This window comes from Hippocampus bargibanti, linkage group LG04 (assembly GCF_051943395.1).
Source record: "Hippocampus bargibanti isolate YZ-2025 linkage group LG04, ASM5194339v1, whole genome shotgun sequence".
In the NCBI taxonomy this organism is placed as follows: Eukaryota; Metazoa; Chordata; class Actinopteri; order Syngnathiformes; family Syngnathidae; genus Hippocampus; species Hippocampus bargibanti.
Window position 1 is genome coordinate 24833773 of NC_142737.1, and position 14706 is coordinate 24848478.

The 14706-nt window shown below is 42.3% G+C and overlaps 2 protein-coding genes across 6 annotated transcripts in view; one reads left to right on the forward strand and one right to left on the reverse strand.

Annotated features, from left to right (window-relative positions):
- cdca2 (cell division cycle associated 2) overlaps window positions 1-351 on the forward strand; it is a 23469-nt gene extending 23118 nt beyond the window's left edge. Inside the window, exons 15-16 of the transcript XR_016114745.1 lie at window positions 8-124; window positions 214-351. The gene's annotated coding sequence lies outside the window, so the exon portion shown is untranslated. The remainder of the gene's footprint in view (window positions 1-7; window positions 125-213) is intronic.
- Window positions 1-13098, reverse strand: part of LOC148899521 (uncharacterized) — a 23648-nt gene extending 10550 nt beyond the window's left edge. Inside the window, exons 1-6 of one of the 5 annotated variants that reach the window (XM_088994827.1) lie at window positions 12702-13098; window positions 9981-12157; window positions 9724-9870; window positions 9329-9455; window positions 9171-9231; window positions 1834-1969 (exon numbers count right to left, since the gene is read on the reverse strand). In XM_088994827.1, coding sequence (XP_088850953.1) covers window positions 1962-1969; window positions 9171-9231; window positions 9329-9455; window positions 9724-9870; window positions 9981-10090 — 453 coding nt within the window. In that variant the 5' untranslated portion in view covers window positions 10091-12157; window positions 12702-13098 and the 3' untranslated portion in view covers window positions 1834-1961. Of the gene's footprint in view, window positions 1-1833; window positions 1970-9170; window positions 9232-9328; window positions 9456-9723; window positions 12158-12701 lie in introns of those variants that run through there. The other 4 variants (XR_016114749.1, XR_016114747.1, XR_016114748.1 and 1 more) reach the window with 4 other exon arrangements.
- Between the last annotated feature and the right edge of the window lie 1608 nt (window positions 13099-14706).

Genomic DNA, 14706 nt, shown 5'->3' on the forward strand with positions numbered 1-14706 from the left:
ATAACAGCCCTTGAGAGGAAACCATAACTACAATGTGGCCCGCAGCAAAAAATGACGTTGACACACCCCTGGTTTGGCTGGATTTTTACCAATCATGTGCAACAGAAAACCATTCCTATTAATGGTGAGTATTATCATAGTTATTTTAAATACATTGTGACATTTTGTTGAAATCATATATATATCCTTTTCCTTTCGGCTTTTCCCTTCAAGGGGTTGCTACAGCGAATCAGTAGCCTCCATCTTCAGAGGTATGATACGCATATATATATATATATAAAGTCGACGTGCGCATTCCATCATGATGTCCCTGATCCACTGGTGAAAAGATGCTTTGATCCTCTCCTCTTTCATCTAGAACTGCTTCATGTAACAAAGAGGGCACATAAAGTGCTGAAGAAGGAATGACTGTGTCTTTGTATTGTCATATTGTCTTTGTCATGTCATATTATTATTTAATTTTTTTGTTCTTTTGACTTCAAGACGGCGCCATGAGAGTGGCTGCCTTTCCAGCAGCTCATGTATTTTGTTTTTCTACTTTCATTCCTTTCATCACTTTGCTGCTGCGAAATGTAAATTTCTCCACTGCGAGACTAATAAAGGCAAATCCAATCCAAAAACGCCTTGACCAATTTCCTGCACATGCCTGTGCACGGTGGGTCTTGAATCAGACATGTCCGAAGTTCATCCCGCCGTCAATTTTCAGCTGGCCTGCAGCCCCCGTCATAAAATCAATAACGTCTGGCACGCATGGAGAATTAAAACATTGGGTAGTAGCGCTGTTACCTGCGTGTCAATTCGGAACAGCAAACTAGTATGAGTAGTAAGGTGAGTAATTGGGACAGTGGCTGTTTTTAAATAATTAAATATGAAGCAATATGATTTAAATTAATTACTGTTATATGTAAAGAGCGAGTTGCTTGTTCTGTAGCCACAAAGGGACATAAGTCTTCTTGTGCCGGTCCCAAGCACGGATAAATACAGAGGGTTGTGTCAGGAAGGGCATCCGATGTAAAAGCTTGGCCAAAACAAACATACGGATCATACCTCTGAAGATGGAGGTTACTGATTCGCTGTGGTGACCCTTGAAGGGAAAAGAAGAAGACTGTTATATGTGAAGAACAATCTCCTGGGTTGGCCCCCCTACATTTTTAACACACCAAATCTGGCCCCCTTTGCAGAAAGTTTGGACACCCCTGCTCAAGATGATTCTACTCCAGACTCTGTTCCCTGCTTCCGAGAACAGAGAACTGAGGTCTGGAATCAGTCCTCTACAATCTTCTTCAGGGTTCAACCTCTTCTACTTGTGCAGCTTTTTCTGCAACAGGTTTTCTTCCCATATAGGTGGGAACAGCTTACTCGCTGAGATTTCTTTCCGTTTCTTGCCCTCTTGTGTGAGGGTGTCGATTTTGGCCTTCTGGGCAGCAATAAGGTCCGAAGTCTTTCCCGTGATTGTTGTTTTGACTCATGAACCTGGCTGGGAGTTTTTAAAAGCCTCTGGAAATATTTGATGGACTTTACAGTGAAGTCGTTGATTCAGGTCATGGGGTCAATTGTTCCTTGCGAGTACTTTTCTTGATATGTTCTTGATAAGTCTTTTAGGTGGGAATTCTTTTTTTGCATGAGCTTTAGGCCAAAGATCATCAGCATTAAGACAATAAAAGAGGTCAAACACTTCAGTAGGTGTGCAATCGATCTAAAATATGTGAAAGTAGGACCTGTAGTCTTAACTGTGTGCATTGATGGAGTTCTCGTACGTTTGCTATTTTTTGCGAGACATTGTGCAGCTAAAATTGATCATCCACCTTTAAGCGCCATTTTCAGATGGTAGTAGTATTTTTCCCGATCTGAATGGCATCCTTCATTTGCATGAAATTCCGGGCGGTTGTAGCAGTGCCTGAATGAAGCGCTCAAGTTGCCGATCCAACCATCTTTGGAGTGCGGAGCAGTTGGTCATTTTTTTATACCTCTGCAATGGAGGATACAACGGGGGTAAAAATCATTTTCAACAAGAATGCATATTTTTATTACATTATACATGAAATGTGTAGTGTATCAATTTTAAGAAATATTTTGAATTAGAGACCCTGATGTTCTGGCAGTCCCACCACAATTTGGCTCATTGTCAGACCATCACCCAAAAACACTGAGTACACACTGCAATATGCATGGCTAACAAGCTGTGCCTTGTACTTGGCCCCCACACAGACGTCCAACCAACAAACATCCACATCACGTTCATAATTGCCACCGTTTAGAGATCAAATTAACATTTTTATCTACTAAAAGGAGTGACATGACAATAAACGGAACACTCCCAATTCAACGCAGATCTCAAACAGCGTAGAAACAATCACATTCAGCCTCAACCGGACAATTGGCCTCTTGATAAATGCCCCCGTGTGGTGGATCTATCACAGTGTAATTGACTCTCCACTTTAACATCAATCCCGAGTCACTTGGCTGAAGGACACCAAGGTCCGCATTTTGTGGTTGAATGCCAAGCAAGGCCTTGGACATCTGCTTGTCGAATAGCGCCCTCTCCTTCTGGAATGACGCAGCGTGACTTTAGTGCCCTCGAGTGGTCGTCTGCGGTACTGCTCGTCATCGGCCATGCTCCCCACATCATCCAATGAAAGACATCAGGAGGAAGTCATCCGCCGGACGGGAAAAGGGGTATTTGAACGAGTCGCTTTGTCAGATGGAATTAAAATAAGAAAAAGACGAGCAATTTGGATTTGTTTTTAGAACAGGTTGTGCCCACTTTTGTTAAGTGAGTCAAACATGGCATGACGGCGAACAAGCGGCTTTGCTGTCAGTGTTGAGGCATAATGGTGCCCTCTGTAGTGGTTCTTGTTTTTGGAAGTGTTCGTGAGGCGTGTGAGGCTCAAGGCACCGTCCTTGGCAGACGGACAAAGTGAAGACGGCTTAACACAAGAACAATAAGGTTCTTTGAGTAAGACAACGCCCCCAAGACATGTGGCCTCCTGTCACCGTGGCAACCCCCCATGGGACATGGAGAGGGTCTGACAGCTGGAGACAAGGGCTTACAAAAATTCAGTTCCTTTCTTCCTACTGCTTCCTATCCATGGTCTTTCAGGCCCATGTGCATGGGTGAAGGTCCTGCCTTCTCTCTGGCGTTTTGTGACTTCCACACACTGCTTCAAACTCATCTCACATTCCCATTCCATGCTTCGGTACAGATGAAACAAGACCAACTTCATAAGTGTAGACGAGGGCGGCACCCTCACTGTACAGGGCAGCACGCTCACTGTACAGAGGGAGTCGGGAGTCTGCCAGTGTGGAGTTTGCATGTCCTTCCCATACCTGCGCGGGTTTTTTTTTTCGGGGTACTCTGGGGTTCCGTCTGTCATTCCAAAAACATGTGCGGCAAGCTCATCGAATACTCATACAATTTGCCCGAGGTGTGTTTGTGGATAGTTGTTCATCTATGTGTGCCCTGTGGTTGGCTGAGAGAGAGAGAGAGGGGGGGGGGGGGGGGGGCCTGGAATTGAACCCAGTACCACTGCACTCCGAAGTAAACGTGCTAACCACTCAACTACTAGGCCGCTCTACTTAAGTCCGTCTGAAAAATCATCTGAAGTACATTAACTTCTTCTGTCCTAAATCAAAGGATTAATCTCGACATAAACGGTGGTACATAAGATGTCATGCCCATTGTACACTTTGCCCCCCACCCCCACCCCATTTTAATTGGGTTATGTTCTGTCTTCTCAGACACAAAGACTTCTAAATCGTTTATTTGGACTTGCAGATTTACAGACCGCAGCATTTCAATTAGTTAATTAGTATCTGAATGGTATAAAGTTGTCCCGCTGCCCCAGTTCAACGAGTCCTCCATTATTGATGCTCAGAGCAGAAGCCATTAGCCTGGCGCGACTATTCTCCAGCGCCAGAGACGGTAGAAGAAGGCAAACAAACAAAGGCAAGATGACAACACGGGTGTCTCGCAACTACTGTCTTTCCCGTGCCACCCCATTGTGTCTGCAGCTGTCGGAGGTCTGCTGCTAACAGCTGCACCTGGATGGCTTGGCAAGGTGTGCGCTGTGTGCTTACAAAGGGATGCGAAGTTACCCGACAATTCACTTGACACATCGTAGAGATTACTGCAGCAATTGAGTGGAGGCGAGGGGTCTCTCTCACAAGCAAGTCATTGCACAGTGATATCAACTGTACGTGACCTTGAGACAGTTGGCAACAAACCATGAGCTGCCTGCTTGCTCGTCTCAAGGAGCTTGACAACCTCGTAATTAATTCTGCTCACTTCCTGCTGAATGGACCTGAAAGTACAACCCCACGAAATGGATTAACAATGCTGATTTTCACACGTCACAATGAAATGACCATATTTTGTTGATCATCAAAGTGATATGTAGACTGTCTTTAAAGTTTCTTCTTCTTTTCCTTTTGGCTTTTCCCTTCAGGTGTCCCCACAATGAATCCGTTGCTTCAATCTTACCCTGTTTTATGCATCCTCTTCTCTCACACCAGCTACCTTCATGTCCTCTTTCACAATATCCCTAAACTTCCTCTTTGGTCTTCTTCTCAGTCTCGTGCTTGACAGTACAAGACTCAGCATCCTCCTCCCGATATAGTAACTCTCTCTCCTCTGGACATGTCCAAACCTTCTCAGTCTGGCCTCTCCGGCTTTCTCTCCAAAACCTGTAATATGAGTTGTCCCTCTAATATACTCATTCCTGATCCTATCCAACCTGGTCTCTCCCAAAGAAAACCTCAGTATCTTCAGCTCTGCTACCTCCAGCTCTGCTTCCTGTCTTTTCTTCCGTGGTACTGTCTCAAGTCCAAACATCATGTATTCACCTTTCTTTTCATCTTAGCTGAAACTTTTCTATCACACATCACACCTGACATTTTTCTCCAGCCGCTCCAGCCTGCCTGGACACGCTTCTTCACCTCTTTTCCACACTCCCCATCGCTCTGGACAGTTGACCCCAAGTACTTAAAATCCTCCACCTTCTTTATCTCTTCTCCCTGTAACCTCATTCCTGTACTTTGGTCCCTCTCATTCACACACATATATTCCGTCTTGCTTCAACTGACCTTCATTCCTCTCCTTTTCAAGGCAAACCTCCACCTCTCTAGTTTCCCCTCCACCTGTTGCCTGCTCTCACTACAGATCAAAATGTTGTCTGCAAACATCATAGTCTATGATGTTTGCAGACGAGTCCTATTTAACCTTTTGTGTCAGCCTGTCCATCACCTCCACCATGAATTTCTCCGTCACATCGGCAGCTCGTCTCACCACTCACTGTCTCACAGTCATCATATTTGTCCGGCCTGTCTGTATGGCTCCAGTGACAAAATGATTGTTCAGTGATGGGTTGCCATGACAGTTATTCCTATACTTGAATCAGGACTTTCCTACTTTCCTGACTTTCTCATCACACCAATCAAAGTGATTCCCAAATGTGTCCGGAGAAGTCAACATGTGTGCTTTGGGAGCTGATCAAATTTCACCTCAAAAGTTGTTGGTTAATTACTACAAATACTATGCTTGCTTGGTTCATCTAACCATGGCATTGACAAATAGTGACACTAAACTGATTTTTTTATTCACAAGATGACCAAAATGTTGTCATTCATCCACTCAACATGAATACAAAACTTACATTTGTGAGCAAATTGAGGTGACATTTGTTGGTATTTAAATAGACATGGCGCTTTTTTGTGACACTTTGGTTTGGTGGTGTGGTGTGAGATTTCTCCAATGTAAAATGATGTGCTTTGGCTCAATAATGGGTGGGAAATATTGCACAACATTATCATCCTAGTCTACTCTGAACTTTTTTTGTTTAGAATGCATCGACCAGGTAACCTGCAACTGATATGTTTTTTTTTTTGTTTAATTGTTTGTTTGTTTAATTGTTTGTTTAATTAATTCCAATATTAGCCAGTAGAAAATTACGATAAAAATTAATCGGACAGTTAATTTACAAGGTATCATGAATAAAATTTTTGGTCCCTCAATAACAATTAATAATAATAATACATTTTATTTCAAGCGCCTTTCAAAACACCCAAGGACACTTTACAATAAAAACAATAAAACAAAGCACATAACAATAAAACCATAAGTAAAATGATACATAATAAAATAGCAGATAGAACTATACATTGAAAGCAATTTTAAACAAGTGGGTTTTGAGGTGAGCCTTGAAAATAGGGAGGGAGTCAATATTACGGATGTTGGGTGGAAGAGAATTCCAGAGTTTGGGAGCAGAGCGGCTGAAAACTCTGCATCCCATCGTGGTGAGACGGGCAGAGGGCACATAGAGGTGAAGGGAGGATGAGGATCTGAGGGACCGAGAGGGAACAGAGATTTGAAGCAGGTCAGAAAGATAGGGAGGGGCAAGGTTATGGATGGCTTTGAATGTAAACAGAAGTATTTTGAATTCGATACGATGTTTAATAGGTAGCCAGTGGAGTTGCTGGAGGACAGGGGTGAGTGATGTGGTGAAAGGAGGCGGTTCTAGTGATGATCCGGGCTGAAGAATTTTGGACGAGTTGGAGTTTAGTTTAAGTTCTGAATTACAGACAAGAAATTGATTGTTTCACATTACTTTGTCATTAAGTATCTGTGTTATTTTGCAGCAGAGACAAAAATGGCAGAAATTAGACAATTTTTCACGCTTTTTTTGAGGGGGTGTTGAATGTCATTATTTTTGCCCAAAGCTGTGATGTGTTAAGGGGAAACCAATAATAATTAGAAAAGAATCTGCTGTTTTTGCACATTTGCACACAAAGCACTAATCGCAGATAATTAAATTGGCTCTGTCGATTAATTGGTCAGACCATTGTTTCAACCTCCCAACATTTCTCAATGAATCCTTTCAACACTCACACACTTTGTGCTTGCCTCTCCTCTTTCTATTCCAATTTTTGCCCATACATTTCCTGACACTGGGCTTTATTGAATAATGTTGTATTGGGTGGTATTGAATGTAGATGTAGATGGTTCAAAACTCAGTAACTCAGTAACTTTGCTGCTGTGAAATGTAAATTTCTCCACTGCGAGACTAATAAAGGCAAATCCAATCCAAAATCCTCAGTCTATCTACAGACAAAATCTTGTTTGGTTAGCAAAGAGCCACATGTTTGATTCCTTCTAGAGATATGATGTACTCCTGAATAAGGCTCCTTCCTTCCCCAGCTGATCCCCAGGATTGGATAGTGCACTGCACTTTTCACTCTTCAGTTACCCTCACGTGGATACTTTTGTAATGTAAAGGAAGCTCTGAGAAAAAAAGACACCCAAAGACAAGGAGAAACTGCAAACTCTACACAGGAGCATTGAGAGCTGAGATTCAATCCCCAAACCTCTCAACTGCATGGCTGACATGCTCACTACTGCATCAAAAGATACTGTCATTATTAAAGCAATGCTCTCACCATAAATGAGCAGGTGTTTGGTACAATGTCAAACAAATGTTCATTAATTAGGGTTGCATAGCTTTGTGTTCTCTCTGATGGCTTGTGCAGTTAAACGGCTTGTTGTATCTGTAGGTCAGGAGAGGACTCGCAGCCTCAGGCCACATTGCTGTGTATGCCGTGACAAGGTTACATTCTCTTGCCTGGACTGATGACCGCAAAGACATAATTTCACCATAAGAATTGCATGGATGTCTCTGAGCATATTGTTCAAAGAGCCTGGAGTCTAAATTACTTTTGGGGGGCTTGGGATTCACGGGGAAAAAACAACCCTGGATCATAGGCACAGGCCTTACAGTCACTGGGGTGCAGGGTTCGATTCTATCTCCGACTTTCCTGTGTGCAGTTTAGATGCTATACCTATTTGAGTTTTCTCCGGATACTCTAATTTCCTCCCACATAGCAAAAACTAGCAGGGAAAAGGAATCTCATCTCATTTTCCATGCCGCTTATTCCTCATTGGGGTCGCGGGGGTGCTGGAGCCTATCTCAGCTGTCTTCGGGCACGAGGCGGGGGACACCCTGAATTGGTTGCCAGCCAATCGCAGGGCACACAAAGACATACAACAGTCACTCTCACCATTTTGGAGTGGTCAATCTGCCTGCCATGCATGTTTTTGAGTGTGGGAGGAAACCGCAGGACCCGAAGAGAACATGCAAACTCCACACAGGGAGGCCGGACCGGGACGCGAACCGGCGACCTCTGCACTGTGAAGCCGGTGTGCTAACCACTCGACTACCGGGATACGTACTCTAAATCCTCTCTGAGTGTGAATGTAAGTGTGAATGTATGTCTATGTGTGTGCTGCTATTGGCTGGCAACCATTTCAGTGTTATACCCTGCGTACGACCCGAAGTCTTTGTCAACTGATGTGCCTTTAAAATCGCAAGAAACTCATTCTTTAATTTTCTGATCCACTTTTTTTCTCGGGCTGCAGGGTGTGGTGGAGCCTATCCCAGCTGTCTTTGTGCAATCGGTGGGGGTCACCCTGAACCGATTGAAAATGCAGTGTTCAATCAACCTGCTACACATGTTTTTTTTTTATGTGGGAGGAAACCGGAATAACCAAGAACATGGAAACTCCAAACAGGGAGACCGGACCCGAGATCAAACACATGACCTCTTCATTTTGAGGTCGAGGCGGTAACCACTGGATCACCGGGCATCATAACAAATTTAAATTTTAAATACAATTTTTCAACCGCAGCGCATCCCTTCTTGCTTTGTTGAGGACACCTACATTTGTCTCTGTTGTTCAAATGGAAAAAATAAACCTGAAAGCCTCTGTCGTTCTCACTGTGACTCATTTCATACCTCTCAGCATCATCTGTGCGTTGAATGTATTTCACAGCAATTACATAACAGGCTCCATTAGCAGCCTCCTGCCTGCATCGGAGACCGACAAATACGAATCTCCTTACACACAGAGGAATCCAATTATTCCATTAAGGGAAGTATTGAATTAAATACAATTTGCCACAGTTGACATTAGAGGAGCTGCGATCGTTACTCACTTTGTAATTTGATTGAGGACTGTGTGGGCTTCATCATTCATGAGAACAATTTATGCTCCCATTAGTCTGAAGTGATTTAAGAGTATGTTACTTGGCTAGTAGTTTAAATTCAACTATACCGGCTCACGGTAATCAAATTAAGGAGCCGTATCATTTGCATTCACTGCAAACCGATTAACCACTTACTTTTTTGAATGACGCTTCTCATGCCTCTTAACGGAGTTGCAGAAGAAGGTCTTGTTTCAGCCTGTTTGGTGAAAAAAAAGAGAGAGGGTGGCTGACTGAGAAAGGGGGTTACATTTGTGCCAGGAGGTGAAGAAGCAGACAAAGCCAGTTGAGCCTACGAGGTTAAGTTCTCCCGAGCAGCAGGCCCACAAGAATGCGTGAGAGAATCCTGGAAGCTTCATTGTTGTCAATAAGGCGTCCTGCTCTGCAAACACCATAGAACCGCTGCTCTTGGACCTGGGAGGTCTGCAGACCAAACAGTCATATAACTCGGGCATTGTTTGTTGTGCGAATATGTGACAATGCCTCTGTGGTGGAGCATAATCTCAGGATAAATGTTACGATTCTTTTTTTTTTTTTTTTTTTTTTTACAAGGTGCAACAACACACCTCTTGAACCAATCACAAAGAGAGTTGTTGTTTTGCTTTTTCTGTAATTTGTACTGTTTTGTTTCTTTTTTTATGTTGGCTCGAGTCTTCTGATCCCAGTTTATGGACCCAGTGACTTTGCTTACCTCTTTTTCCAAACCTTTCCCTGAGAGATAAGGTCAGAAGGCCGGTCATCCGGGAGGGTCTCAGAGTCGAGCCGCTTCTCCTCCCAATAGAGTGGAGCCAGATGAGGTGGCTTGGGCATCTGAGTATGATGCCTCCTGGACGCCTCCCTGGTGAGTTATTCCGAGCATGCTCCACCGGCAGAAGACCCCTGGGATGACGCAGGAAGCGCTGGAGAGACTATGTTAACCAGCTGGCCTGAGAACGCCTCGGTATCCACCTGGTAGAGCTGGAAGAAGTGGCTGGGGAAGGGGAAGTCTGGGCTTCCCTACTGAAGCGGCAGAGAATGGATAGCTGGAAGAAGAACTTACTTTGCAAATAAATATTCATATAATGTATACTTGTTATTCTATGTTAAATGTTCTGAATGGCACCTTTTTACAACTACAGCTGAAAGCTTTACACAAACCAAAGGTAACATATTCCTTTTTATTGATCTGTTAATTCATGGATAATATCAGGATAATATTAATTCTTAAGAATGCCAGTCCGTGTTTTTACAGAGCATTGTGTCCTAAAAATCGAAAAGTCGAAGTGATAAACCCACCCACCGACTTGTTGTGATAATCTGAATGATGACTGTTGGGCTGATTTTTATAGCATGAATTTAGTGAAGCGACAGAACACTTCAAGGCAAAGTTAACAACTCCTCCTGAAGAAGATAAACCAAGCGTCTTTCACAATAATTAACTCTTTATTCGCCATTCTTTTAGCATCGGCCTAACCCAGTGATTTCCAACCACTAGTGTGCCGTGAGAAACTATCCAATGCCACTTTTTAAAATTTAAAATTTTACAAACATTTATTAATCATTTTCTGCCAATATTATGTCATTGTCCTGTGTTCATGCTGAAAAGACTGGGAGGGTAATTTAATATTTGTCCGTGTGGCAACACGTCACTGATTGCCTCTTTCCTGCAAGATGGTTCGCGGGGTGCCGCAAAAAAATTCCAATGTAAAAAAACGTGCCCTGGTTCAAAAAAGGTTGAAAAACACTGGCCTAACCTACAAAACCAAATCATTTATGCATAACAAGTCTGTCATTGTCTAACATAGTCAATGATTGATGTTGGTTATTATATTGCAATCAGAGCATTGGGGAGAAAAAAAAATGCCTGCCTTGAGAATATTTTTCTAAATGGTCAGCCCTAATTTGGAGCCACACAAGACCTTTAAATAGAATTATCTCCTTCTCGAAATTAAATACATGTATCACTATAAAAAAAGACTTTAGTGGTTGAAGACTGGAATGCTTCAGTAATAAAATATGGTGAAAAAAGTTGGGGAACAATTAGTTCCACTGTATTTTTTGATGAAAAAAAAAACACAATTTGGAAGGGCACATGAATAGGAAGTGGTAATGTGGGCCATTCCGTTCTCATTGTAACACGGACAACGGGCAGCAGCATGTCTCGCTCCACCCGAGGACCAGCTTGTACAAATAAATGCCTTTTTTCAAAGAGTTGCCTCATTCAACAGAGGACTTGTATTCTCTGCAATTGAGTCAAAAGAGCCATCCACCTAAAGGAAGAGTTTGACACTCTGTCTGTGTAAAGGACACGCACACAAACACACAAACATTCAAAATCACAGTCAATGGCAACCAATGTGCATGCATGTAAGTTGAGATGTCAGAGTTGAGCGTAATTGTTCTGGAAGTCAACCAGGTCAACCTGTTCCTCACACTTGACTGACTGGATCTTTTTTTTGTCCTTTTGTCGTAGGTAACAGGTCCTTGCACCTGTGTGACTGTGAAAGTCAATGTTTGTTTTACTCTCTGTGCCGAGCGATTGGCTGGCAACAAATTCAGAGTGTCCCCCGCCTCGTGCCCGAAGATGGCTGAATAGGCTCCAGCACCCCCCGTGATACTAACGTGGATAAAGCGGTCTGGAAAATGGATGGATAGATGGATTTTGGTTCTGCATATTTTTTTTTTCATATTATTGTGCATATTGTATATTGTGCTCCTAATATTGGTGATCAGTATGAAAGCATTTGTTGTAAATTGGTCAATATATATATATATTTTTTAATTATCTTTTCCTTTAAGAAGTATACCGTAGTTTGCATAACTACAGTATTTATCAACAAGTCATACTATTTATAATGATATTTGCGAGGGGGGGGGGGTGTTTTCTTATCCCTCCAGGGACAAGCTGTGATCGAAAGAAAGGTGTTTGCACTGTCCGTATATAGAACACTGATACACACACACACACATGCACGCACACATTAAATCACATTCAATGGCAACCAATGAACATCCATGTACGTTCAGATGTCGGAGTTGGGCATAATTGTTCTGGAAGTTAACTAGGTCAACCTGTTCCTAGCACTTGACTTACTGGCTCTTTTTTTTCTTTCGTCGTAGGTCACAGGTCCTTGCACCTTTTAGTCCTCAAGCCAAATACAAAGTTCATATGAATTAGAATTTGATAAAGTATAGAAGAAAAAAAATGTTTTTCTCTGTCTACAGCATCTATCTATCTATCTATCTATCTATCTATCTATCTATCTATCTATCTATCTATCTATCTATCTATCTATCTATCTATCTATCTATCTATCTATCTATCTATCTATCTATCTATCTATCTATATCTCTATATAATTTGTATAGTTGTGTTTTGCGGTCGATTAAAGAAGTCCTTCCGTATCAATGTAAACGACAAAACTGGTGAAGGACACGACATATGAAACATATGAAGCTCTGTGAATTAGCAATATAACATGAACTTCGGTGATATGTGGCATATAAGGACATGAAGAACAAATAAGTTACAAGATGTCAACATTAATGTAGATTGTTTCATGGTTGTGCATACAAAAAGTTGTGAAAACTTTCAAAATAAAAAGTTACGAACTTGCGTCTGAATGTCCTTCTATACAATGGAGTTCATTTGTGTTCGATTCAAAGACTGAATGTCGGAATGATACATACCAGGTTTGACTGTCATCGAAGCGTCCTTTCGGCTACACCAAAGAGCTCGGTCCCCGTTCTGAAGAATGTCATCGTCTTTGGCTTGGAAGAGCTCCATTTTACTTATATATATGTTCAACAAAATAATAAACGAACTGGATGATCAGCCTCGAGAGGAACAGAACAACACGAGAGGATTACAGCGGTTATCCATCGCTAACTCCGGTTAGGTCCTAGTTGTCCTTCGGCTGGTGCTCTATGGCTACGAGCTAACAGCAGCTGGATGTTTGTCCCATTGGTTTGCTCCACTATTATGGCGATTGCGCTCTTTCACCACTGGAAGCAACTTTCTACCCATTGTCAGGCTGAGAAGATGACAGCGGTTATCCAAGCGGCGATTTGCGCGCTCCTTGTTCGCCTCCGCCTGCTGCTCTGCTGCTCTGGTCCGTTGGAAATGGCTGATTTGTCTGCTGGCAATTTGTGTAAACTGACACCTTCTTTATGCGTGTTACCGCAATTGGCTGCCACACAATGATTCACCATCGCGTTATTTATGTAGTTTTCCTTCTAATTTCGCAATCAACATGGTGTTTTCAGACGAAAAAAAATACCCAAAATGCATTGTGTGTCGCTTTCTCGGTCAGGGGCGTTCCCAATGTGACATCACTTCGGGCATCGGCATCAACTCGAAAACAAGACTTCATGAATATTCAGCGCAAATTTTAAAACGTAAACTATAGCTATATGCGGTGGAAAATGTGGCCATTTGAAGTGATTTTACAAATTATGGGCGCAACTTGTCCAGCCGGGGGTATCGGTTTTCCTTTAAACACATCTGGAAGCAGCACAACAAGGGAAAATCAATGAAAGGAAGCTGAAGGACAATTTTGAATTGTTTAATAAAAATCATGGACAAAATATAATTAGTCTGTGATTCAGATATTTTTAGGCCAGCAGAGAAGGCCTTGCAGGGTCTGACAGCCCACCACTGATGAAATACATTGTTCTTGTTACCACGATCGACCAGTCGTGATCCTTATCATGCCAGAAGACTTCCCCTCAAATTTGAGCAGGAAAAAACGGCAAATTACTGGGATCTTTTTGAATGACAGAAAAAGAATAAAAAAAGGTCCATGACTTATCTTCAGACATTTCACTCTTTTGCCACTATCTTGAGTCATTTCCAACCAGTAATTAGTAATTCCAGAAATAAAAACTTTCTTTTTGGAGCCCATTCTATTTTACTTTGGGTGAAAGGCAGGGTACACGATGAACTGGTCGCCAGCCATATGCAACTTTTTCAGGCAAATATTTTTCCCCTTATTGCAAAAGAACGAAACAATGTCATTAGACTGCCTACCTTAAATGATGTAAATATGATGTCCAAAACTACCAATTTACAGCAGAGGATGATATAAAGTTAACGACGTTTGTTAGCTTTATTTTCACAATGAATGCCCTGTTATAGCCTCAGAAATAGCTGGTCTCAGTTCATAAGCATCTCCTTAATCTCAACAAACAATCAGTCAAATTCTATTTTCAAGGCATAACTCCATAAGGGTCATACACACCTGCAAAAAAAGAAGTGAGCCAAACAACAATCATCATTTACAAATTGGGCCACAAAAGATCAGCTAGAAGTAAAGCGGGCTGATCTGCAGGACATCTGTCTGAGTTTCTACGGCGTGGCAGGTGTTCCCTGGTGTCACACACCAAGGGCTCATGGGATGAGCAGGTGGGTACACAGAGAATAGAAATTTTAAACGGGGGATCAAGAGGATAATAGGAAGCATGGGAGCATTTCTTTCCTTGGCTGTTCAGGGCAAAACTTTTATTGGGAAGGGCTAGGAAATTGTAACTAAATGCTTGATACCGAAAACACGAGCATTTCCAGAGTCCCTGTTGCAGGGTCTATGATTCCACAGTAACCTCCAAGCAGTGTTGATCGACTTAGAAAGTATGCTGCAATGTCCAGTTCCCTTTGACAACCTTACTCACAAAAGCCGTCGACAGCTTTTAAAATGAA